Source organism: Lobosporangium transversale, assembly GCF_002105155.1.
Source record: "Lobosporangium transversale strain NRRL 3116 chromosome Unknown BCR41scaffold_106, whole genome shotgun sequence".
Taxonomy (NCBI): domain Eukaryota; kingdom Fungi; phylum Mortierellomycota; class Mortierellomycetes; order Mortierellales; family Mortierellaceae; genus Lobosporangium; species Lobosporangium transversale.
This window is the reverse complement of record NW_019029084.1, coordinates 2283-27297: the sequence shown is the minus strand read 5'-3', so window position 1 is coordinate 27297 and position 25015 is coordinate 2283. Positions and strand designations below refer to the sequence as shown.

The window sequence follows — 25015 nt, the reverse complement described above, 5'->3', positions numbered from 1 at the left end:
TTATTATCACCCTGACATGATATATGATGTGGCATATTCACCAAACAGCCATCAGCTTGCATCATTCAGCGAAGATGGAACGATACGACTGTGGGACACACAATCAGGCCAATCTAGGCATGTGTCCTATGGTCATACATCTGATATCGGCACACCAAGGCTTTCACCGGATGGGAAGTACATGGCCGCATTCAGTCGCACTGACGATATAGTGCGTGTATGGGACAGTCGAACAGGACAATGTGTTTACGTCTTACAATACAAGCCAACTGACGTCAAGTATTCATCTGATGGTCAGCTGCTTGCATTTTATGACTACAGTGATCATCGTGTTCACCTTCTGGATACTGGAACAGGCCAGCCTGCCCTTATCTTGGAATCACAAACCAAAAGCGATGAGATCAAAACCTTTGATATTTCACCTGTTGGCCACCAAATTGCTTTTGGCTATAAAAGTGGACAAGTAGATGTATGGGACACACAAGCTGAAAAGCTCGTGTGTACTTTGCAGTATGGGGGCGATTTGTGGGATATATTATTCTCACCTTGTGGTCGCCAGATTACTTGTCGCGGTCAAGGTGATATAGTCAAAGTCTGGGTAGCGCATTCAGGGGACTATCTTTATGAGTTTAGCGGCAGTGATTCAATGGTTTACTCGCCTGACGGCCAGAAGATAGCACTGATTCAGAACGACAATATCCTCCAGCTACTGAATGCAGAAACAGGCGAGCTCTGTTCCGAAACGAATTTCGATTGTAGACCACTACCCATTGCATTTTCACCATCTAGTCAGCTGGTGGCTGTTGGGGCTTATAGGGGATCAATTAGCGTGGTGGATACAGAATCAGGGACGGTGTTACATATACTTGAAGGACATACCGAGTATATAATGGACCTTTCTTATTCTAGCGATGGCCAGTACCTCGCCTCACATGACATAAACGATGTAAAGCTATGGGATGCAGAGTCAGGCCAGTGCTTGGCTGTCCCGAATATATACAAATGTATTACAAATCTTGCATGGAATGTTACTGGAGAAGGTCACTTTCTAGTAACAGCATATAGTAATGGCTCTACCCGGATGTGGCAGATTGTTAAGGATGAGTATGGCCAATGCCATGTCCGACTGAAGTGGAGCTCGGAGCAACAGCCTTTTAACGCCCATAAAGTAAACATTCAAGATGTATCTGGCTTGAGTGAAGCAAACAGAAAGCTTTTGGAACAACATGACGCTGTTGGCGACCCAGTGCAGCGCCCGACTTCCAGCGAAGCAAGCTATGAGGCCAATACAGCGATATCTACGCTACCTAGGATCAGTGAAGTGGAAAGTAATGTGTTGGATACGTCATCAAAGAGAGACATGACCAGAGCAAGGCCATTGCTCGCTAAAAGTGAAGGAAGCAAGGGATATCAATTCATTTGTAGCAAATGTAGTGAATGCGACGAGTGTGGAGATGCACATTTCATTCTAAGTGGTTCATACGACAAATCTGATAGTAACTGATCAGTATTGTGAGGAAGGGAGCATGCATGCCAACCTAATAAAGTAAAGGCACTCTGTGCTCCCACACCTCCTTAGCTAGTTAGTTATATATTTCATTTCTACAATAAGGTGGTCAAATGGCCTGCTTGCCAAGTTACTATCTCCTCAATATCAAGCCTTCAATGACACAGACATTTTGTAAGCTTCTCTGAACTCCAGCATGGACTCTGCAAATAAAAGGTGTTTTAAAGTGAGAGGAACGACGCTTTTACATAGCTCGACCTACGTTCATGTACAACTGGTTATTATTCACAGTTATGGAAGGATACATGTGTCATACAGGTTCTAAGCAAAGGCATGGCCGAAAGGGCAAATGTCCTCGTCACTCCTGATACCCAAAAAAAAAGGAAAGACTTGGAAGGAAGCTGCAGTGAATGAATCCAGAACATGCCATTTCTTTCGCTTCTACACCATTTAGGATCGAAGATGCCGAGAGAAATAAATATAACAAATAAAATAGAGATATAACACCATCAGTGCAGCTAGTCAAAAGACTTGCTTTCTGGCTTTTATCATCTTTATATTTCTCCTATAAAATAAAAACATATTTGCTTTCTTTTAAAGCAGAGTTGCTTTATTCTATTGACCAAATCTTTTGAAAAAAAAAAGCCATTAGGAAACAAAGCAAAGGGTAAACTAACCGAAATGATTAGATCAATAAAGAGTATTTACAAATGCCCAAAGCGTGGTCCTTGAGGAAGATTTTTTTTTCAATGAGATTCTCCTCCTGCGAGATGGACACTCGCAATAGCTGCTTCGTCCAGATCATCCTTCAATGTGATATTCAAGCCAGATCGGCGCAAGCACTCTTTGCCTTCTTCCACTTGGTTGCCCTGTAGCCTGACCACGATAGGGATATTGATCTTTGGACTGGCCTCTTTCAGAGCGGTGACCATGCCTTCTGCAATGGTCAGACAACTAGCAATGCCTCCAAAGATATTGACCAAGATGGTCTTGACATTCTGATCCTCTGTCAGGATCTTGAATGCTTGACTGACCTGTTTTGTTGTCACACCCCCTCCAACATCCAAGAAATTGGCTGGCTTGGCTCCATGTAGTTTTATAATATCCATTGTTGCTAATGCCAGTCCAGCGCCGTTTACTTTTTTTTTTTTTTTTTTTTTTTTTTTAAAAAAAATAATAATAATAATAATAATAATAATAAATAAATAAATAAATAAATAATGTCTATAAACATACAAGCAAAAAAAAATATCAAGAGCAATGAATATAGTTGTAAAGGAAACTAAAAAAGAGGCAGACACTTACCCAGACAGCCAATGTTGCCATCCATACCCACGTAATTGAGTCCACAGTCTTGTGCCTCTACCTCTCGTGGGTTTTCTTCTGTCGTATCACGCATCATCTGAAGTTCTGGATGCTTGAACGCTGCATTGTCATCAAATGCAATCTTGGCATCGAAGCATACCACTTTGGGAAAGGAATGTTATAAAGTGAAAGAGAGAGAGAAAGAAGTCTGGTTAGTTCCCAAAAGAATGCTGTAACTTAATCTTGTCATACTATTTTGTATAGTGATATCAATGGATATAATATAATACCTCGATTATCAGGAGTTAAACCAAAGGGATTGATCTCGATCTGGGTGGCGTCTACCTCCAAGAAGAGCTCATATAGTCTCTGCATTTGATCAGAAGCCTCTGCCACGGTCTTTCCTTTAAATCCGAGTTTCATTGCCATATCGAGCGTCTGCTGTTCTGTGGGACCTGTCTCGATATCAACCGGAGTCTAGATGAATATGAAGAAAGAAAAAAAAATAAAATAAAAACTTGTTGAGCGACAGTCTTTATGATTGAATAAGAGGTGGAACAAAAAAAAAAATAATAATATAATAATAATTTGCTCAAGCCCTTGCCTTAAAGATGCGATCAGGATGAGTTTCAGCAACTTGTTCAATCTCTACGCCTCCATCAGGGCTTCCGACCAAGACAGGACCACCACTCTCACGGTCCATCAAGATTGCAAAATAGGTTTCTTTATCAATGTCCAATGCTTCTGCGACCATGACCTAGACATGTATGCATAAAATCAAGAAACAGAAAAGAAAACGTAGTTGGTGATAAGCAATTTTTATTTTTATTTTTATTTTTTATAACACATTAAAAACAGATTAACATTATTATCTTTTTTATTTATCTATTTTTTGTTCTTACCTTGCTGACAAGAACACCGTCCTCGCCTGTTTGCTTTGTCTTGAGCTTGTAGCCCAACATTTCCGTGACCAAGTCTGGGACTTTTGCAGGGCTTTTTTTTTTATTTTTTTTATTTATTTATTTATTTAAAGAAGAAATAAAAACCATTGAATAAGTGTGGGCATAGATATAGATATTGGATATTGGATATTGGATATTGGATATAACGATACAGATGCAATAGGTCTTTGGATATACACACTTGATATATATATTTTTCAACTTACTCTTTTGTCAGATGTACACCACCTTTGAGTCCACTAGAAAACTCACCCTTGCCTCGTCCACCTGCATGGATCTGAGCCTTGATCACCAGTTCATTTGCCTCTGTGTGGTGTGGGTATACGAGGGATAGAGAAGAGAGAAAGAAAGAAAGAAATATTTAGTTAATAAAAAATGCTTGTGTCCGGAAAAAATTAGTTTTTAGTTTGCTTCCCCACACACATTTTGAAATAATGACATCTCTCTCTCTTCTTTTTTTTTTTTTATTTTTTTCCCCTTTGCTTACTAAGACTTAGTGCTGCATTATGTGCTTGTTCAGGTGTTTCGACGACTGCAAACCGTTGGACGTTCACATTATGTTTAGCCATCAACTGTTTCGATTGATACTCGTGCAAGTTTAGGAACCGGACTTGACTGGCTACAAATGCCTTGGCTGCTAGGGTCGGTAGCTGTTGGAGCAAAGGAGTGTTTAGTAAAAGGGAAATAGCAATAACAATAACAACAACAGCAAAATAAAATAATCAAGTTGAGGAGATATATACCTGGCGCTGGACCAGAAGAGGTCGTGCCATTCCAATGGTTGGAACGCGTTGTTTGAATGCATGTCGGAGCATAGTGAATAGGAATAGCAAGAAGAAAAGAAAAAAGAAAAAGAAAAAACCTAGGATAAAAAGAACGTAGTGTATGTGTGGTATAGGAAGGAAAGGAAAGGAAAGGAAAGGAAAGGAAAGGAAGAGGTGAAGAGTAGCAAAAGAAATGAAGAAAAGAAGAAAAAAGAGATACTTTGTTATGATAGGCGTGTGAAAAGTAAATGAGAGAAATAATAATAATAATAATAATAATAATAATAATAATAATAATAATAATAATAATAATAATAATAATAATAATAATAATAATAATAATAATAATAATAATTAAACCCGAGTCTCACTTGCTCATGCGATGGGAAAAAAAAAAAAAGAGAGAAAGAGAAAGAGAAGGCACAATCCCTTTCCTTTTCCCTTTGACCCTTTGACCCCCCTCCTTTTTTTATTCCCAATTGAACAATGGCTGATGTGTCTTGATATTTTATATGTATATCCCCACATGTCCCATTGAAAATGTCACAAGAGCACTTTTATAATTCATGCAAGTCTGTCTTTTCAAGTGGTCCGTTCGCATTTATTTTGGTTTGCTCCTTTTCTTGTGCACTTGTCTGTCTATCTCCATGAATTATCTTTAACAAATGTCCATGTCTCATGTCCTGTGAGAAACTACAAACGAATCAGGGACCATGCCATCCGTGCTGTTCTGAGCATTCGAGTGGTTCACATACGGATCAATATAATCATCCGGCACCTTTTCATCCTTCATAAACATCCTGCTCATCAACAGCACAAACGAAGCTGATATGAAAATAGTCACTATTCATATATATACACATAAAAGATATCATTAGTGTCTCTCTTTCTTTCTTTTTTTCTTTCATTTTCTTTGCCACAAAACTGTCCTCTTTTATCAACAATTTTTTTTTTTTTTTTTTTTTTTTTTTTTTTCCCCACTTGTTGTACTTACCCATGCCTTTACGGGTCGCTTCCCATTTGGCTGCCTCCATTCGAGTCCTCATATCCCCCAATTGGGCCATATAATGATTACTCATTGACTGGATCCGAATCTCGAGTTGCTTCTGTTCTTCACGCACATCACTCTTCCGAGAGTTCATATCGATCGCAATATCGTTCTTCACATTCGCAATGTCCTCCCTCAACTTTTGATTCAAGGAATCGATCTCTCGAGAAATGATTTCACTCCGGATTGCCAAGGCCGCTGCATCGTTCTTTCGCAAAATCTGGAGCTCTGTCCGGAGTTCTGTCAACGCTGCCTTGAACAAGTACGTCTCATTCTCCAGATCACTCCTCGTCAACATGTTTTTCCTGACCTTGTTTGTACTGCATAGTCAATCAACAAGTATTAATATTACGCAGATAATAATTACAATATTTCGATTTTTTTTTTTTTTTTTTTTTTTTTTTATAGAAAATAATAATATTTAGACATACTGTTGTCCAATGAATGCTTTGATGACCCGCATGATACCCTCAGCTTGTCCACGTTGGAATCCATTTGATTCAAGTTTGGAAACAATCTTGTTCGTATTAAAGTGATGGTTCGTAATGATTGAGCGACGAAAGATTAATGATGATGATAACTGCGGTGGCGATAACAGACCATTGGGCTTCCTGAACAGCTGGGTATACTGATGTTTTTGAGTAGAGAGAAATGGACTGTTTCCCATAGAGGACAAGGACGCGGATGAGGACGAGGATAAGGATAAGCAGGAGAAGAGGGATGAATTTTGACGCTGTGAATGAGATTGGTTCCTGAGATGGATCATGGTTGAATCTTCCTGTCCTGTGCATCCTAAAGAAGGATGAACGCTGCTGTCACTCCTACTTTTGTAACTATTTGTAGTAGCAGTCGTGTATTTTGAACGAGCAAGGACAGCATTTGAAATGGACAGGCACTTTTGGCCATGCAATGACTTTGTGACAAGACCTGTTGACCCTAAAAAGAGAAGAAGAAGAAAAAGACATTAGCATTGCTAAACATGATGTGATATGAATGTGATATGAATGTGATATGAATGTGATATGAATGTGATGAATGTGATGAATGTGATGAATGTGATGAATGTGATGAATGTGATGAATGTGATGAATGTGATGAATGTGCTCCCAGGTTGTTCATATACCAACCTCGAGAGATCAGCTGTGGAGATGCGTTCATTGAGACAGATATTATAAAAACAAAATAACAAAATAACAAAATAACAAGAATAAAAAAAGAGAGGGCAAAGTGAGGGAGTGTGGGAAAGTAAAGAGGAAAAGTAAAAGAAAGAAAGAGTATGCGTTGGAGAGAGTGGAGAGAAAGTGTTGTGGAATTTCAGGAACGGACAAGATTTAAAGTGGAATGAACAAAAAAAGAAACTCAACGACTCAGTTACTACGCGTTTACATCCTGTTCCAGGTCACAGGTTCACAAGCCACATTGTTGCTTTTTCTTTAATAAAGTCAAAGTAAAATATCCAGTTGACAAAGCAAAGGCAGCCTTTCCGTAACTCTTAATTAATTCATTAATCTCTTTTTCAACCAGCATGTTCTCATTCACAAGGTCACTTGGTACTCGTCTATCCGGTATCACTGCCAGATATGCATCCACAGCCGCCAATGGTAATCCCTTCTTTGACACATTGCCACATTGCTTCACTTATAGATCTTGATCAGCATTTACTTTTTTTTTTTTTTTTTAAACTTCTTCCGAAGCAATATTAGTAAAAAAAAAAAAAAAAAAAAAACATGATTGATCAGGAACAATGATTAACTATTAACAACCCTTCTTCCCTTCTTGTCCTGCCTATATATACACATACATTTTATATACTTCATATATCTATATAAAATAGCTGCTATCAAGCCCGTATACACTGCTCCAGCTTCTGTATCAATACCAAAGCAATTCAAACCCAACACTCGTGGACAGGGATTAATGGAATTGATTTCAAAGGAAGAGATCAAACGGATGGGAGCAGACGGTCGTTCTAATCTCTTCAACAAATCCCATCCGGATTGTCTCCGTCCTGGAGATGTGGTTCTTGTAGAGACACTCAACTCAATGTCCTCTGACAAGACCAGCACCTTCATCGGAGTCTTGATCGCAATGGACCGCCGTGGTCTCCACAGTAATTTCACAGTCAGGAACGTGGTCCTCAAAGTTGGCGTCGAGATGAAATACATGCTATATTCACCCCTGATCAAATCTGTCCGCATCATGAAGCGAGGAGAAGGTTTCAGGAGAGCAAAACTTTTCTACTTGAGAGACAATCCAGGACGTGCTTTCCGTTTGGAGGGCTTGGCTAAGCAGGATAAGATCACTCAGGCTCAAGCTCAGGCCAAGAAGGCAGCAACAGACAAGGCATAGCTCCATCAATGAGCAGGAGGAGGATTATAGGAAGAAGAGAGAGAGGAGGAGAGGGGAGGAGGGGCATTTGGCAACCATTAGAACAATTTACGGAATAGCTTTGGCAACTTTTTGAAATATTTACAATACATCAATACATGTTAGTACCATACTATACATACTATACGATTTGGTGAAGATGTGAAAGGTCTTTTCGATAGGAGGGCTCTGTCCATAAGGTGGTTGTGACGTTCTTTTGGAAGCAATTTATCCATTTATTCGTAGTAGGCGCGACAGAATTGTTCACGCGCACCTGCTGCTTTCCCCCCTCTTTCCACTTTATCTGCATTTTTACTTTTTTTTTTTTTTGCTGTTCTCGTCATTTTACTTTCCATATAACCTCATACTCATTCACTTGCCATAAAACTAAACCTTACAAACCTACAAAAGTATGGTCATTCACAACAATAACAACGGCAACAGTAACGTACCAGAAGTGCCACTCGCACTCGTCTCAAACGCGTACCTGGACGAGTTGACCGCTGGTTTGAGAGCACGTCCTATCCCGTGGGAGGTACATTACTCTTACATGCAAAGCAAAAAAAAAAAAAAAAAAACTATTCACTTCATTCACTTCGACTTTAGTCTTACTGCTCCAGAGCAGACTGCACCATGTAGAACCTCAATAACCAAAGCAACAACAACAGCACCAGTAGAGGCATTTGCCCAATCACTAATTTATTCCTTATCTTCTTAGGGTTACCAAAGAGCTACACTTATTACACAAAAGGAATTGGAATACATTAAAGCTGTAGACAAGAAGACAGGCGAGGACCTGTCTCGGGTGGTTGACCAGGTACGCCTTTGAGAATAGCAGTTAGCAGAGTCAAATCCATTTGAAGCAAAACCGACAATTTCTTTTGACTGGGGTTTTTTCTTTTCTTTTCTTTTATTTATTAAAGGAGGGAAAAGTATATGCTGAGTTGTTCATCAGTCTCTTACAAAAACTTGTCCGTGTCGATACGATTCAATCGATTCTCATATTGGTTGATGATCTACTTATGGGTAAAAAATAAGATTTTTTCTTTCTACTTGCCTACTTGCAATTGAGATATTAAAAAATCTCAATATTCTCATGTTGATTTCCTTCTTTCTTCTTTATTTTTAAAAATAAATAGATCATGAAGAACGAGCATCTTATTTCCTAGGACTTGCAAAGGGTGACCCCACTCTTCCTTATGCCCCTCTCTTAAAGTAAGGTTAATATGTTATGTATATATGTATGTAAAAGAGTGCAGAACCTGTGATAACATCTGACCCTTCTTTTTTTTTTTTTTTTTTTTTTCATTGCGTGATCATATCAATACCCTTACCTGTATATTCATACACACATATATAAAAGATGCCTACGAAGTGATGATGAATTTGTACCTTTAAAGGCCAGCAAGATCTTGACGATGCTTCTGTGTGCGAGTCCTAAACCGAACGAAGATGCTGCACAGGAATTGTTCCGATGGACAACAGCTCAGCTACAGAGTAACAATCATTCAGTAGTCGATCTGGCTGTCCAGGTATTGGAGTCTGCCCTTCGCCAGAGAAGTTTGAGACTCATTTATTGGAACACACCTCAGGCCATGGATGCATTGGTCCGGATCATAAAGAGGGACTCTCCAACGCCTCAAATGCAATACCAAGTCATTTATTGCTTCTGGATCTTATCCTTTGATACCCAAATCGCAGAGGAGCTCAATCAGTAATGATTCACAAAATGAAAAGAAAAAGCCCGAGTCAACTAATATATATACATGTATATATGAATATTGCGTTGACTGATATGAAAACCTTTTTTTTTTTTTTTTTTTTTTTTTTTTTTTTTTCTCTTTATTTATTTACCTATAGGAAATACGATATTATCCCAACACTTGTAGAGATTGCAAAATCAGCCATCAAGGAGAAAGTAATTCGTGTTATCATCTCCACCTTGCGTGTAAGTCCATACTTTTTCTAGAGAACACTTTATTAAGGAGAAGTATGAATAACGACTTTGCAATTACAGGTATTAATTCTTGTCCAATCTATATTTGTATTTGTACACAAACATAGAACTTGGTTGAAAAAGCACCAGAGGCAAATTTGGCTGCCATGGCTGCTGTCAAGTTGCTGACTTTTACAGAGAATCTATCGACTCGAAAGTGGACCGATGGTGAAATCCTAGAGGATGTCAACTATCTCAAGGCGGAATTGGAAGAGAATTTCCAGACATTGACGTAAGTAGCAAAAAAAAAAAAAAAAAAAAAAAAAAAGGATCTTGTTAACTGTTAATTGTAGTTTGGGTTCATTTCTATACATAATTAACAAACTGAATATTCTTTTTTTTTTTTTCCGGGACATGCTCAAAAGTACATTTGAGGTTTATCAAGCAGAGTTGTTGTCGGGAAGATTGACTTGGTCACCACCACATCAATCAGATCTTTTCTGGACAAAGAACTGGCGTGAACTAAAGAACGATAACTATGCCCTCTTGAGGTTAGCCTTTTACTACGTTTCTTTTATTCAGCAGGCAGCTTTTTAATGTTGTTTATTTATATACTTATTTATTCTTTCTTTAATCCTTAAAATGTATCATGCTAATGAAACGGATTTTTTTTCCTTTTTTTTTTTTTTTTTTTTTTTTTTTCTTCCTTTTAACTCCCTTGCAGGGTGCTTGCGCGATTGCTCAGTACAGCAACGGATACAGTCGTACTTGCTGTTGCTGCCAATGACATTGGACAATACGTTAAACGGGATCCTGCTAGTAAAAAGTAACTTATAAACAAATGCACAACTTGAATTTTTTTTTTTTTTTTTTTTTTGGCTATTAGAGGTGCAACTAACCAAGGGATTTTATGATTGTTTGTGTGGCGATTATTCAGGTTTTTACAAGAGATTGGAGTCAAGCAAAAGATTATGGAGCTGATGTCGCACCCTGATCAGGAGGTTCGTTATAACAGTGTGAACGCCAGTTGGTCCCTGATTGGAGGCAGTGGGCATGTTTAAAGACAAGGAAGATGGGGATCTACAAAAAAAATAAAAAAAAAAAAAAATCAATGTTCCTCTCATGTTTTATATTAGAATTTAAAAAAAATAAAAATAAAAAAAAAAGTTTTCTCCATTTAATAGCTTGTTAATTGACATTAGTTGTTCCTTTTGGTTTAAAAAAACACACACAAACACATTACAGAATAATAATAATAATAATAATAAGTTAAAAGAAGACCAAACTCTTTCGCTTTTGTTCAGAAGATGGGACCAGATCTTGCTTTGGCCTTATTGCGCAAGGAACTTTTATCTCTTTTTTTTTTTTTTTCTTTTTTTTTTTTCAGCATCATGGTGATAGCCATCCATTATAGAAGAAAAGATAGCCTTCGTTATCCTTCTTCGGAAGTGTATTCAAGGCCTTGGAGCGAATCTGAATCAATGTTAGGACAGGGAGTGCTCTGTGTCTTTGGCAGTGGCTGTCATTTCTCTGTGTCTTGTTGGTGTAACCATTTTGGGGTATATTTATCAAAGTGGCCAAATATCTTTGGCTCGTCACCAGCCTGAGGACGAAGTTCATGTGCACATGCACGTACCGAAAGGCAAATCTGGCTTGCTCTTGCAGACACTTCTCTCTCAGGCTGGGACCCAAACTTGACATTTTGGCTGGAGGTCTCTTTTTTAAATTTGAAAAAGTTTCAAAGTCGAAAACACGCCGCAGGAAAGGCTCTTTTTTTTCTGCCATTCTCGCCGCAGAAAATGGCTCTTTTTTTTTTTTTTTTTTTTTTTTTCAAAGTCCAGACTAGGATATTGATTTGATTGAGAACGAACGAGGAATGAGAAAAAAGAATGGTATATTTCGCGTAAAAAGAGTCATCATGCTCTAATTAATCAACTAATTACCTTTAATTAAGATAGTGTGCTTAATAAGGTCAGAGAGATGGAAACGAGAACTGTGGAGTAGATTCAAATGTTAGAGTAATAAAATGTTAGAATAATAGATGGCAACGCAGATGATGGAAACAAGAGATGATTGGTAAAAAATGAGGCTAGTGATTTGGGTGTGTGTGTAGGACCGATTAAAAAGTGCCATCCCGTTTGTCAAAAGGGCAAGTGGATAGTGATGGCTCCGTTCATAAAGGATGAACGATTGTAAAAGGATACTCAATAGATATGGTATTTTCATTACAAGACAAAATTCCTTTCACTTGATTGACATTCGACTCTTTTCTTCATGCTTGAGCCTCGGCGGTCCTCCTGCATATGCGATATTGATATGAGTTTTTATGACACACTGTCCCGCATGTTTTAAATATTAGGTGTTGCCTTAACACTCTGATCGTTGTTGATAACGAGCTCCTAAGCTTTAAGCTTGACGTGTATGTCGCCTGGGACCATGGAACGGAGGAATGTGACATTGTCACTTTTCTCCGAGGTTTGATCGGTTTCTCTTCAAGCATGATCCAGTAAATATTATCAATCATCTCCTTGGATGATGCTTGCTTGATCGGATACTCCTCTGATGTGACCTGGAATGGCTTGTCGGGTCCCAACACAAAACTTATGGGTGGAAAGATAGGAATAGACAATAGAAACAACTTGCCACTTGCTTGAGAAAATTCCGATGACGCAGCTGCGACAATCCGCTTGGCGTGCTCACTTCTCCTTGCTCAGGTTCTCTGAATAGTGATATTTTAGTTTATCTATTAGTGCCACATTATAAAATTGTGTCTGTGCCATTGTCATAAACAATGGCGAGTAAAAAGAAGTAAAAGAAACGATCGCTACTTTTTCCTTGGTCCCTTATCCCTGCTTGGCCTATTGGGCTTGTCGTCCTCCGCTTGAGTCGACTCACTTTTCCCTTTATTTGATCCGCTGTTCAACAAGCTAATATTGAATACGTCGTTTCTATTCGTTTGTCTTTGATGACAGGGGCTTCTTTGACTTTAGCTACTGAATAACCACCCTGTTCGTGATAAGGCAATATGATAAGCCAACGTGATAAGTAAGGCCTAAACAACAGCAACAAGGATATGTCATTCGAGCAAAAGCCGAGAGAAGACGGTGATGAGAGGTGTTCTTTGATGCAATTATGGCAAGTTGTATTATGGGCATCCTTAATTCTTGACCTTATCGCCGATTTTTGACTGTACGGAAACAGGATAATATTTACCCTCCGATTCTAATACAAAGACGATATCTGGTCCAGATGGGTTCTCTTTTGGAAACAAAAAAAAAAAAAAGCGAGATTAACTTGGATTCATGTATTGAGTCTTTGTTACAGTGAGTATCCAAGAATTCGTTCATTGTTATAATTCTGGAAGATTGAAATTAAACAAAGCGGGACTGAAATACTCAAAATGTGTGCCCTTTGTGCCAGACGTAGTGGGCATCTAGTAACACACTGTTAACCAATTTAACCAATCCAGGGTCATCCACTTCAAATATGTTAAATGCCATTGGCTCAACGACAATCGTAAATTCCTTCTTCCTTTGATTAACGACAGTTCGAGCAAACGAAGCCTCGACCGGAACAGGCTCATTGTACTCCAATATCAAGTCTTTACTATATAGTAATCTATTCTTTACAGCTCGACCGAAGGTTTCCCTGATGTCGACACTGGTTTTAATTCCTGCATCCCCTTTGTTAATACGCTTCAGAATCCTAGATTACTCATGGCATAGGTTACCAGATTCTTTATATCCTGGATCAGTGAGCGACCACACCAGGCCCTTGATTTCTTGCTTCCAAAGGCCTGCGTCGGCACGTCCAATGAGGTTTTCTATTATAGTGATCATTGGACGGAGACGACCACAGGACCAAGTATATAGCATCTCGATTGCTTGATCATTAAAATGGCCTCTCAGCTTTGATGCAGAGCTTGAGGAACCTTGTTTCTCCAAATATCGTACAAGTGTTTGAAGTATGTCCGGACTTTTGCTTGATTATCCCATCTAGGAAACGATACTGCACTCTTGAACCTCGAGTCATCGAGAACTTCTCGATATTCCTTGAAGCTTTGCCAGTTCTCTTAATCCAAGCAGGATCATAAATACAAAAGCCTATCCCGCAAGGAACTATGCAGATTTGTAGTAAATTCTCTGATAAACCCTCCAATCCATGAAAGAATGCTGATAATATTGGTCGCTTAGTGTTGTCGTTATTAATAAACTGGTATTTAGCCTCCCCTCCCCATATCCTGCGTCTCGTTCAAAATAACCAAAAACATAGAGTTGCCTTGATGCCGCTCCGAAAGGACCCTGATTAGATTGTCGAACCAATCTTGCAGAAGCTTGTCAAGGCAATTAAAGCCAACTCCACCAAGTAATTCTGCTACTTTTGTGAAGAGCGCTAGGAATAAATCTGTCCTGGATGGAACCGAGTTTCCTCAATGAACTTCTCCAAGGACCTGTGGACACACTTGCAATAGCATCCATTGGCTAGGCGTCATTCTACCTTCGGACAAGTAAAAAGGGTAAATTGATGAGCATCAAATATAAAACATAAAGGCACTTTTGCTTACGTTCTTCAAGGGGTATACGAAAACCAAACTGCGATTAACCGCCTATGAACGCAAGACACAGAACATTTGGTGAGATTATAAACAAGCGTGGATATCCCAGACATCAAGGACCTTTTCCTCCTAATCTCCCATCCGTCTAGCATGGCTCCCAAGGTAATTGATGTGAGAGGGGATGATTCTGGCGAGATTGATGCCCTCAACAGCATGTAGCATTAATATACCGAGAACTATGAATATATTGACGACACAATCTAATATTGTATCACATTTTACCGGTCAAGCGCGTGGCAGCCTTGGCCACATTCTTGATGTTTTTTTATTCCATGTCCCTGGACGCCTAGAGATTCAGACGCACCGTCTTCACATACTGACACTGAATTGGCCGAACATACAACAAATATGATCTCATTGATCACAGGTTGCCATCCCGTGCACGCACCATGGGGCTAAAACGACATTTATGTCTTTAGAGCGGAGCTGTCATCCTAGCTCCTGGTTAAACGTTCTGGCGCCCTGGATGATGATAATTGATAGGCCTTCCGCAAGTGGCAAGCATCCAGATGACAAAGCATATGAGAAAGGATAATTTCCTATGCCAGCTGTCCTGGTGATAATAATATGGTTTTGGGTCTCATCATCAGACTCTCACTGGGTTCTCCACAGGATTCTTCATCTCTATCCGTTTTTACAAAACTCTTTGATAATAGTATCACAAAATCCTGCACACAAGATCGCATAATGATCACAGCTTTATAAAGTTCTAAATGCCCCAGTAGAAGGCAGGACGGATTAAACCGCTCTATCTATTCGTCTAAAAGGTAAGTGGATGATGATGGCTTCATTCATAAAGAATGAGCCATTGTAAAAAAATTCTCAAGGAACGGGTATAATGCTTTTTTTAAAAAAGACAAAATTTCATCCACTTGATTGGTATTCGATTTAATTCTTCAGATTCGTACCGGCTGATCCTCCTGAATATGCAGCTTCGGTGTCGATTTTTATAACACGCTGTCTCACATCTTTTACGCATTCAGGTGTTTTCTCGGCAATCCAACCTTCGAGGGTACGAAACTTCTGAACTTTAAAATCGTCATATACGTTTCCTGGCACCGCAAAATAGAGGAAAATGGTATCGTCACTTCCCTTCGACATTGATTGGTCTCCCTTCGACTTTGATCGGTGTCCCTTCAAGCAGGGTCCAGTAATACAATCAATTATCTCCTTGAATGGTGCTTGCTTGATTGAATGCTTCCCTGCTACTGTGACTTGAAATAGCTTGTTGGGTCCCAATGCAAAATCAATGCACGGAAATTTAGAATGTGCTGGTACAAACAACTTGTCAGCTGCTTGAGTGAGCCCTGATAATTCCTCTGGAGTCCGGAAAAACACCACTTCTGGATTTGCTGGAAAATCAAGAAATCCTGTTTCGCCTGACTGGAGATCCCTAAAGGGAAATCTAATATCACCACGTCGAAATAAGTGATGAGCATAGATTTCAAACACCGGGCCTTTAGCTATATCCTCTCCGCCTTTGACAAGTTTCGCCAATACATCGACCCAAGTGTTATCTTTTATTTTGTCCATAATCTGTGATTCGACCCAACGAGATGCCCACACCAGGTAGAAGTCGAGATGGTCAGAAGTGGGGACTCTATGGAGTAAACGACCACTAAATGCACTCGCATCTTTTCCTTGTGCAAAGAGGCTTACAAGATCTGCTGGCTTCTCGAGTGTGTCAATGGCCGCCTTGACGCGGGAAAACGCACTTTTTCTAGCTTCCTTAATATTTTCTTGATCCATGGATAGTGAAAAGGCTGGGGCCTGTAGGACCTGTCTTGGTACTCCCCCCAACTTGTAAAAAAGCTCCTCCAAAAATTCTTCATCCACTAGATGATAATACTCTACATTGGCTCTACATTCTTTAAGCTCGTCCAAACTCCAGAGTGACATGTGATAGTAGCTAAAGCGTGCAGTTTCCTTGGCGAATTCACCGTACTGCTCATTGAGAGTTTTTGGTGATGCCGCAAATATCGTCCTGGCTTGATCTGGTAGAGGGTTCTCACTACTATCAACTAAGTACCACGTTTCAGGTCGAGCAAGGAAATCTTCGAACATCGTTGTATTCCCTTTACGTTGGCAAGTTGTTCCTCCATAAACATAACATCTGTCATGCTGCTTATCTTGGAAAATAATAATCGGTGGATTTTCCTCATCGTGTTCGGCAAGGAGGCGGATGGCAAAATAGACCAAAAAGGCTGACTTCCCAATTCCAGGTGTTCCAGTGACAAAGAGTCGGTTCAAACCAGTTTCATGAGGGGTACTTAACCTGGATGTAATATGGTCATAAAGCTTTTCATATTCTTCTCTGATATAAAGATGCCTTGTTTTAGCAATAGGGAAGACACGACCCTCAGGGGCAGTCAATATTTTGGAACCCTTGATACCACCAGAATTTCGGAGCTCGCAAGCCACGCTAACAATGCTGTAGTAAATACTATCTCCTGATAACTCCTCCCCCATGTACGAAAGCACCTTGACCCTCTCTTTCGAGTTGAGAGGCGAGAGGACAGGGCTACCATTCACTATCCCTTTCGTTACAAGCCCCGCTTCTGTAATCGCATCCCTAAGAGCACCTCTGCTACTTATACTTGGACGAGCTTTTTTAGAGGGTGACTCTGATAAAGGAGATAGAGTGATCAAAGTCAATATTTTTGATTTATTGCACTGCACATCACTCTAAAATTGATCAATAACCAGCTTCTCGGCCAAAAGCACTCACCAGAATCTTCATCTTGTTTTCTTTTCTGAGCTAAGTATCAAAAGCGAATAATGAGAAAGAACGTTGAGTTATCAAGACACAAACCAAATGGTGATATCATGCACATGGCCGTTTAAGATATAAACCAAGCTTCATCAACTGGAAATATCAACAATCAGTCCATCAAGAGCCAAAGATATACCTCGCTGTGGTGGCTTGACAAAAACATGGATAGTTTCCTCTGGAAGTTCGGAAATAAATATGTCCCTAAGCTTCCTTGACGCGGGTACGAGAGCCTCTTTCGACACAATTTCTGACTCAACGACGGTCTTGTCTTCGTCAGGAATAGAGACCCTGTAGAGGGTGAGCTGGTCAGCGTCAATATCCTTAAATGCATTGGCTTTCTCTGCTTTGATGGCTTGCTTGAGTTCGCCGACTGAACGATCAGAAGGGATATTTACAGGAAAAGATGTTGCTTCTCCATCAACAATACAAAAAATCTTTAGCTCGGTTGGCTCGAGGATTTTAGGGTCATTGGTGCTTGAAGACTCTTCCTTCGCTTCCCCTTTTCTTTCTTTCTTTTCATACGGTTCAGTTCGAGGTGATGGGCATCGTGATGGTGTTCTGCTGCTTCCCATTGTGTTTTCAAACCTGTTTAAAAACAAGGGCGTAAATAGATGGAGGACAGAAAATAGGGAAAGGTTGATAAAAATGCTAAAGGATGATAATTCAGTAGCAGGATGGTTCAAAATTGTCTAGAGATGAAGTTGAGGGAGGAAAAGAAAAAAAGAAAAAAAGAAAAAAAAAAGGAAAGGAAAGGAAAGGAAAGGCAATGAATGAAGGCTTGGAATAAATAAAAGAGCAAAATTGATGGGAGCAAAACTGGGGGGAAATAAGAAAAAGGTGAAAAGAGGATAAAGGAAGAAAAGGAAGAGGAGAGTGCAAAAATGAAGTGAAGCAAGTTAAAGAAAGGAGCGACAATTGATAAATCTGTTCCTTTATTTCAAGGTTGGGCTATGCTGTGTGTGTGAGAAAAATTTTTTTCTTGTTGCACAAGACGCCATGCGATTAAAGATTGAATTGGCCCCCAAGTGTGACGTAACATGTATTATTTAAATACACAAACACTATTCGTCTCTTTAACTCTCTTGTTTTCACCACACAATCGAAAGTGTGCACATCCACTCTTCACCTTACATTCATCCCACTATGAACATGTCTAATACCTCATTCCAAGAACAAGAAGCTGTTACTGATGCTCCTATCAATGATGTTCTCGCCATCAATCAAATTGAAAAGATATTGATCGGTGGATTTGAAGATATTCTAAGTGTTCAAACACGAATAATATATATATAATAATAATTTTCTGTATCAATGCTTTCCTTGATGATATCAAAGCAATAATTATGCTTTAGAGAAAAGCCCTTGACGCGTCAAACTCTGGGAAGGATAGAGAGGATGACAGTGAAGAAAGAGAAGGATAATGATCAAGTAGATATCCTGGCTGGCCATGAATTTGAATTCGAGGTAAGTGTTGCATTTATATTATAAAGTCTAGTTCATTGCTTGAGAGCATATAATAAAGAAAAAGCTGGACATTTGTACGTTAACTCTAGTCTTTGAAGACGCGCGTATTGAGAATGGACTTAATAATATTGTTGTTGTTCAAGCCGCAAAGCACTATAAAGTTGATCCTGAATCCAGAGATCTGAGCCTGAAGAGAAAGGGCGTGATGTTTTGGTTTCCAGCACGTGCTGGAAGAAAACGAGCACAAACCTATTGCCCATACAGCACAAGCTGATTGCCCATACAGCACAAGCTGATTGCCCATACAGCACAAGCTGATTGCCCAAACAGCGCGAACCTGTTCTGAAACAGCATGAACCTGTTCTGAAACAGCACAAACCTTTTCTAAAACAGCGCGAACCTGTTCTGAAAACAGCACAAACCTATTGCACAAACAGCGCTAACCTGAAGAAAAAGCATACAGGCTTAAAAAAATCCACAATCATTTGCATGCATAACAGGCTTCTTCTCTTTTCGCACTACCATTACCATTGCCATTACCATTACCATTGCCATTACCATTACCATTGCCATTGTCATTCTCATTCTCATTCAATTCTCAGAGAACCTTCTGCATCATCCCTATAAACACGCTTAATACCACGAACAGTTGACAGATTAACTTTATTTGTCTGATCTTGTCTCACAAAGCGGCCATGTACTTTAATAATTCAGTAAATGCTCGGCATCTCTGCCTCTGCTTTCTCTTTATTACTAATGTTGACTATATATAGTCAAAGCCAACTTCTACTTCCATAGCTAGGCTTCTATATCTCTATATCTCAAAGATCTTAAAGACCAATAATCATCGTCTGTGACGCCAAGTAACACTGATACAATTGTACTAGATTCTTCTCTTGCCACTCTTTTTGGGCTTAGTAAAAGAAGTCTTGCCCTGGCTTAGCAATGCTGAAGTCCCTATCCCTCAGGCACCATGGTTGTCACTCCGTGGAATATATACTTTATTCTTGAGGCAGATGTTAAGTGTAAGTCATTAAAAATGGTATGAGAAAAAGCTTTTTATCATTTATTTCTTCAACCGGCATGGCGATACAGCATATTCTCATCGGGATATCAAAGTAAAATTTAAACATAATGCCATGTTAAAGTTGCTCTCTGGCCTATCCAATGTCCTATTAGTTGACTTGTCTTCTCTCAAGAACGCTCTCATAAAGAAAGGGGTGAAACGCGCCCGACATCTGCTTGATCAATACATTCTTTGAAATTGATGAGTGGTTTGTAAATCCTCTAGATATTAGCTTCGAGAATTAATAGATGAAGAATTACCACATTACGATGAGTAATCAGAAAAAAAGCTGCAAAGTCAAAGGAAGATGTCCTTATGTCATCACAACGGCCTGGGCCTCCGTCTGAGCATTAAAATATAGCGAGTTTCATTGATGGAGTCCAAAATATAGACGCATCTTTCAGAATAAAGCTAAAACTTAATATTGCCAATCACTTTATACTACTTTCACAAGTAGTGGACAAAATACAACACTGTTGACGCGCAGTGTAGATAAAAACGCTTAATTTATTTCATTGTAAGTCTAACAAAGTCCGAATCTTCTCAAAGCTGTGACTAAAAATGATGTTGCGCACATTTCGATCACTGAGGTTGGTCCTAAGTGGAGAGAGGACTAGCCCTGCCTTACTGAACAAACGCTCAGACTCAGTTGATGTGGACTGGATACAGAGGTACGAGCGCGCGAAGTGGGCAAGTTCCTCAACTGAGATATTTTCATCGATGCCATATGGCCTCCAATAGTCCTGAGGCTTATCTTTAAAGCGATCGTGATTGTAGTCCGGCAAGCGTACCGATGAAGTGTAGAGCTCTACCGCAAAATTCGAAGAGAAGTAGAGTATCTGATAATCACTCGTTTGCAATGGATTTTTTGTCACTGTATTATTCTCTTTGAATATCTTAAAGGCTTCGCTGCAGAGTTTTTTTGCTTTTATAAACAGACTTTCCCCACTAGCATGCATCGTATCCTTTAAGATATCGAGTGCTGCGCAAGCAGGGTTCAGGAATATAGAAATGAGCACGGTATCTGGAATGTCCTGGAGAGGCCACGATTTTTTGATCTGTTCGTCCAGGCTTTGCCATAACTCTCTCGTCTCTTCCGTTCGGAATGTTGTAAGCGCCGGGAGCATGGTGTAGACCCTCAAATAGATTTGCGAAATGGTCGGGTTATCATGTGCGCCTGCCCAGTGTGTAAGCTTGGCAGCCGGCTCCAAGAGCGTGATAATCTCCTGCAGGGTCTCGATCTCTCCCTCGACAAGGAGGTGCCGCCCGAGCTCCGCAGCCTTGAGCTTTTCGTCTTTGGATCCTGCCCTCATTAATTGATAGACCGCTGTAATTGCTTCTGAAACTTCAAGCACCCTTGCTGCCATGTTGAATTTTGAGTTCCATCGCGTGACATTCGTTGTAAGCAGTTTTGCTACGCTGATTGTTAAGCAGATCCATAGCAAGACTGGAGCTTCTGAAGAAGGTTGAGATCTTTTGGCATTTTTCCATCACCGCCTTAGCTCCAGAACTTCGTTCCAATGCCTTATTGATACACAGCTGTATTACATGGGAAAAACAGGGAAGCCAGGTAATACTCTTCTTTAGATTATAAAGCTGTATGGCTCTTTTTATGTTCGACCCTTGATCCGTTGTTGCACAGATCAAATGCCCTTCCAAATTCCATCTTGCGACTACACGTTCTATAGAACAAATTCCAGGATTAAAAGTGTTATTTACATAGGTCTCAAACAGGCAGTAAACCGACAGAGCTAAAGCTATGATATTCTTACCAAGCTTTTCCAATAGGACTTCTGCCGATTGAGGGCCTTGGACTCGTTCCATGCCAATCACAACTGAAGCCGGCTGAAAGTCATGTGTTAGAAAGTGAAATGTTACTCCAAAGAACTTCCTTTGATCACCGCTTGTCCAACTATCCGCTGTGATTGCGCCTTGAATTTTACGATCAGTGATGTATCTCGATTTGCCTCCACATATGCATTACACTTAAATCCATGTTTGATTGGATAGCGTCTGTGCTTGGAATTACGTATAATGCATTAAGTTGCAAACATATTGCCTTGAAAGAATCCGAGCCAATTATTTTGAAGGTCGCTCCGTTGTCGGCGATAAGCCTTAAAAGTAATTTCTCGAAGAACTGTTGTTCATACGGAAGTGGCCTCTTCATAGTCGTAAGAACAAATCCCTCTCTAGCCACTTCGAAGTTCCCCTGTGGTCTAGGGGGCTCATCATCATCATCATCTTGATCTTTCGACGACTTGACATTCTGGACCATGCCTTGATAGAGGCGAAATTCCTGCACAGCTTCATATATTGTGGAGTGGTTTTTGAGGAGATGGTTTTTTCGTGATCTGCCGCCCCTAACTTCTTGTACTTTATGCCACACTTTACCCCGAGACTGTTCTTAACCTGGCATTCGAAGAAGCCAGATGCATCTGTATTATAGAAATGTCCAAGGATACTAGACTTGCGTATGGACTTATGTATTGGGACTTGTGCCAAAGGCTTTTGTGAGGCGGGCGCGTCGTCGCACCGTTCGGGCGAAGGTAAAACGCCAAGTTCAAGCGATTCATATAGCGTGTACCATGTCTCCGATGCTCCATGACTGGTACGTAGGTTAGGTCGACGCTGCTCCAAAGCTTCAGCTTCAGCTGCAAGCAGGGTTGCTTATGGGTTGTCAAAAGATAAAGGATAGGCTAAATCTCGTGAGATCTGAGGAAGTCCACGAAAAGAGGAGGACGATGAAGATGCCCGAGAGGTCTGGTGCAGGGAGATGGGCGACTTGGGCTGAACGCCATGCATATCTCTATGCCGTCCAGAGTACGATGAAGTAACTGAGGAGATAAGACCTAGGCTGTGGACTGCGATAATAATGAAAGCTCTCGGCCCTTTGTAGCGGTGGTAGTGGGGATTGTCGCGGAGCGCATAATGTGGATGTAGAGGGTGAGCCAAGAACATGGGATGCTGAGATTGAACGTAGGAATGACCTAGGTCTGGCAGGTTGAATAGGCAGTCCCTGATTTGTTGGAGGAGAAGGAGTCTTAGGATATCCTCGTTTGGCTTGGGCAGACCTGATGCTACTGGCGGCGACGCTGGCTTCGCTTCTTGAAGTCACTTGGGGCAACTGGCGTGTTTGCACTTCCTCGAACATAGACCTTGAACGCCCTTCGCGCGTCTTCACGCCCAAGACATTGTATTCTCCGCCAGAATGGTCAATATCGTTGCTTTGGTAAACATCAACTTGCTCTTGTTCGTGTCTGTCCTGACCACGACGCCATATATCACACTTCGCCTGCGCTTGCCGCTGGGCGCGTCGGTCGATGAGGCTCTCTGACTACAGAAGCATTGACGCGTACGGAAGAAGTCAGTAAAAAGGCTCGAAGCAAGGGATATCAAGTATTAACTAGCAACTAAGAGTCAAAGGTATAGACTTACAGGCGATCGCCTTCCAGAAAACCCGCTGTAATCATCGTCAGTCTCGAATTCGCACCTACTCTCGTTGAAAGTAGGGTCTTCGTCTAGATTTTCTGACTTCCTGGTTGAATGAGTGATATTCATCAAAGTCGTCGTTATTTTCTTCGCCATACTCTTCGTCATACTCTTCGTCATACTCTTCGCCATGCTCTTTGTCAAACAAGAAATTCTCACTCTTATCATTCATCGTTGAATAAAAAAAAGGAATTGCGTTTCAAGGTCAGGCAGACTGATTCAGGAAGAGGAATGGAAAGTGGGAGCATGAGAACAGAAAAAACTTTATTAAACAAAACAGGAATATGGACAAAAAAAGTTTTATCGTATATCGAGGGTTCTCTCCTCCACGAGGGGAACAAACTGTTTTATGTGGATTGAGTAAATGGGCTCAACATATTTAAAGATTGTTCCCTTTGTCTCTTTGCGAAGGCTGTTGCAAGAGAAGAATCTAGTACAATTGTATCAGTGTTACTTGGCGTCACAGACGATGATTATTGGTCTTTAAGATCTTTGAGATATAGAGATATAGAAGCCTAGCTATGGAAGTAGAAGTTGGCTTTGACTATATATAGTCAACATTAGTAATAAAGAGAAAGCAGAGGCAGAGATGCCGAGCATTTACTGAATTATTAAAGTACATGGCCGCTTTGTGAGACAAGATCAGACAAATAAAGTTAATCTGTCAACTGTTCGTGGTATTAAGCGTGTTTATAGGGATGATGCAGAAGGTTCTCTGAGAATTGAATGAGAATGAGAATGACAATGGCAATGGTAATGGTAATGGCAATGGTAATGGTAATGGCAATGGTAATGGTAGTGCGAAAAGAGAAGAAGCCTGTTATGCATGCAAATGATTGTGGATTTTTTTAAGCCTGTATGCTTTTTCTTCAGGTTAGCGCTGTTTGTGCAATAGGTTTGTGCTGTTTTCAGAACAGGTTCGCGCTGTTTTAGAAAAGGTTTGTGCTGTTTCAGAACAGGTTCATGCTGTTTCAGAACAGGTTCGCGCTGTTTGGGCAATCAGCTTGTGCTGTATGGGCAATCAGCTTGTGCTGTATGGGCAATCAGCTTGTGCTGTATGGGCAATCAGCTTGTGCTGTATGGGCAATAGGTTTGTGCTCGTTTTCTTCCAGCACGTGCTGGAAACCAAAACATCACGCCCTTTCTCTTCAGGCTCAGATCTCTGGATTCAGGATCAACTTTATAGTGCTTTGCGGCTTGAACAACAACAATATTATTAAGTCCATTCTCAATACGCGCGTCTTCAAAGACTAGAGTTAACGTACAAATGTCCAGCTTTTTCTTTATTATATGCTCTCAAGCAATGAACTAGACTTTATAATATAAATGCAACACTTACCTCGAATTCAAATTCATGGCCAGCCAGGATATCTACTTGATCATTATCCTTCTCTTTCTTCACTGTCATCCTCTCTATCCTTCCCAGAGTTTGACGCGTCAAGGGCTTTTCTCTAAAGCATAATTATTGCTTTGATATCATCAAGGAAAGCATTGATACAGAAAATTATTATTATATATATATTATTCGTGTTTGAACACTTAGAATATCTTCAAATCCACCGATCAATATCTTTTCAATTTGATTGATGGCGAGAACATCATTGATAGGAGCATCAGTAACAGCTTCTTGTTCTTGGAATGAGGTATTAGACATGTTCATAGTGGGATGAATGTAAGGTGAAGAGTGGATGTGCACACTTTCGATTGTGTGGTGAAAAC

General features: G+C 40.2%; 6 protein-coding genes across 6 annotated transcripts; 2 read left to right on the top strand and 4 right to left on the bottom strand.

Annotated features, from left to right (window-relative positions):
* Nucleotides 1-2151: 2151 nt before the first annotated feature.
* Nucleotides 2152-4696, bottom strand: BCR41DRAFT_427073 (ATP-grasp domain-domain-containing protein). Its single transcript, XM_022030831.1, has 8 exons — nt 4518-4696; nt 4262-4424; nt 3981-4080; nt 3715-3805; nt 3417-3569; nt 3103-3289; nt 2813-2974; nt 2152-2645 (listed from the first exon to the last, which is right to left on the bottom strand). The coding sequence occupies exons 1-8, from the start codon at nt 4587-4589 to the stop codon at nt 2254-2256; spliced, it is 1320 nt and encodes a 439-aa protein (XP_021875081.1). The 5' UTR covers nt 4590-4696; the 3' UTR covers nt 2152-2253.
* Nucleotides 4697-5116: 420 nt separating this feature from the next.
* Nucleotides 5117-6836, bottom strand: BCR41DRAFT_343668 (hypothetical protein). Its single transcript, XM_022022340.1, has 3 exons — nt 6018-6836; nt 5533-5906; nt 5117-5381 (listed from the first exon to the last, which is right to left on the bottom strand). The coding sequence occupies exons 1-3, from the start codon at nt 6350-6352 to the stop codon at nt 5215-5217; spliced, it is 876 nt and encodes a 291-aa protein (XP_021875080.1). The 5' UTR covers nt 6353-6836; the 3' UTR covers nt 5117-5214.
* Nucleotides 6837-7059: 223 nt separating this feature from the next.
* Nucleotides 7060-8079, top strand: BCR41DRAFT_329984 (translation protein SH3-like domain-containing protein). The gene is made up of 2 exons (XM_022021737.1): nt 7060-7187; nt 7421-8079. The coding sequence occupies exons 1-2, from the start codon at nt 7112-7114 to the stop codon at nt 7933-7935; spliced, it is 591 nt and encodes a 196-aa protein (XP_021875079.1). The 5' UTR covers nt 7060-7111; the 3' UTR covers nt 7936-8079.
* A 162-nt stretch (nt 8080-8241) lies between these two features.
* BCR41DRAFT_343661 (armadillo-type protein) lies at nt 8242-10967 on the top strand. The gene is made up of 10 exons (XM_022022339.1): nt 8242-8488; nt 8672-8770; nt 8877-8979; nt 9093-9168; nt 9317-9667; nt 9814-9901; nt 10018-10181; nt 10315-10440; nt 10614-10715; nt 10827-10967. The coding sequence occupies exons 1-10, from the start codon at nt 8366-8368 to the stop codon at nt 10948-10950; spliced, it is 1356 nt and encodes a 451-aa protein (XP_021875078.1). The 5' UTR covers nt 8242-8365; the 3' UTR covers nt 10951-10967.
* Nucleotides 10968-13565: 2598 nt separating this feature from the next.
* BCR41DRAFT_365964 (hypothetical protein) lies at nt 13566-14421 on the bottom strand (the record flags this gene model as incomplete). The annotated part of the gene is made up of 3 exons (XM_022026193.1): nt 13566-14007; nt 14041-14135; nt 14387-14421. The coding sequence occupies 3 exons, from the start codon at nt 14419-14421 to the stop codon at nt 13781-13783; spliced, it is 357 nt and encodes a 118-aa protein (XP_021875077.1). The 3' UTR covers nt 13566-13780.
* Nucleotides 14422-24450: 10029 nt separating this feature from the next.
* Nucleotides 24451-25015, bottom strand: BCR41DRAFT_390989 (hypothetical protein; the record flags this gene model as incomplete). Its single annotated transcript, XM_022028315.1, has 3 exons — nt 24836-25015; nt 24636-24745; nt 24451-24546 (listed from the first exon to the last, which is right to left on the bottom strand). Exons 1-3 carry the CDS (start codon nt 24954-24956, stop codon nt 24451-24453), a joined length of 327 nt encoding a protein of 108 aa, XP_021875076.1. The 5' UTR covers nt 24957-25015.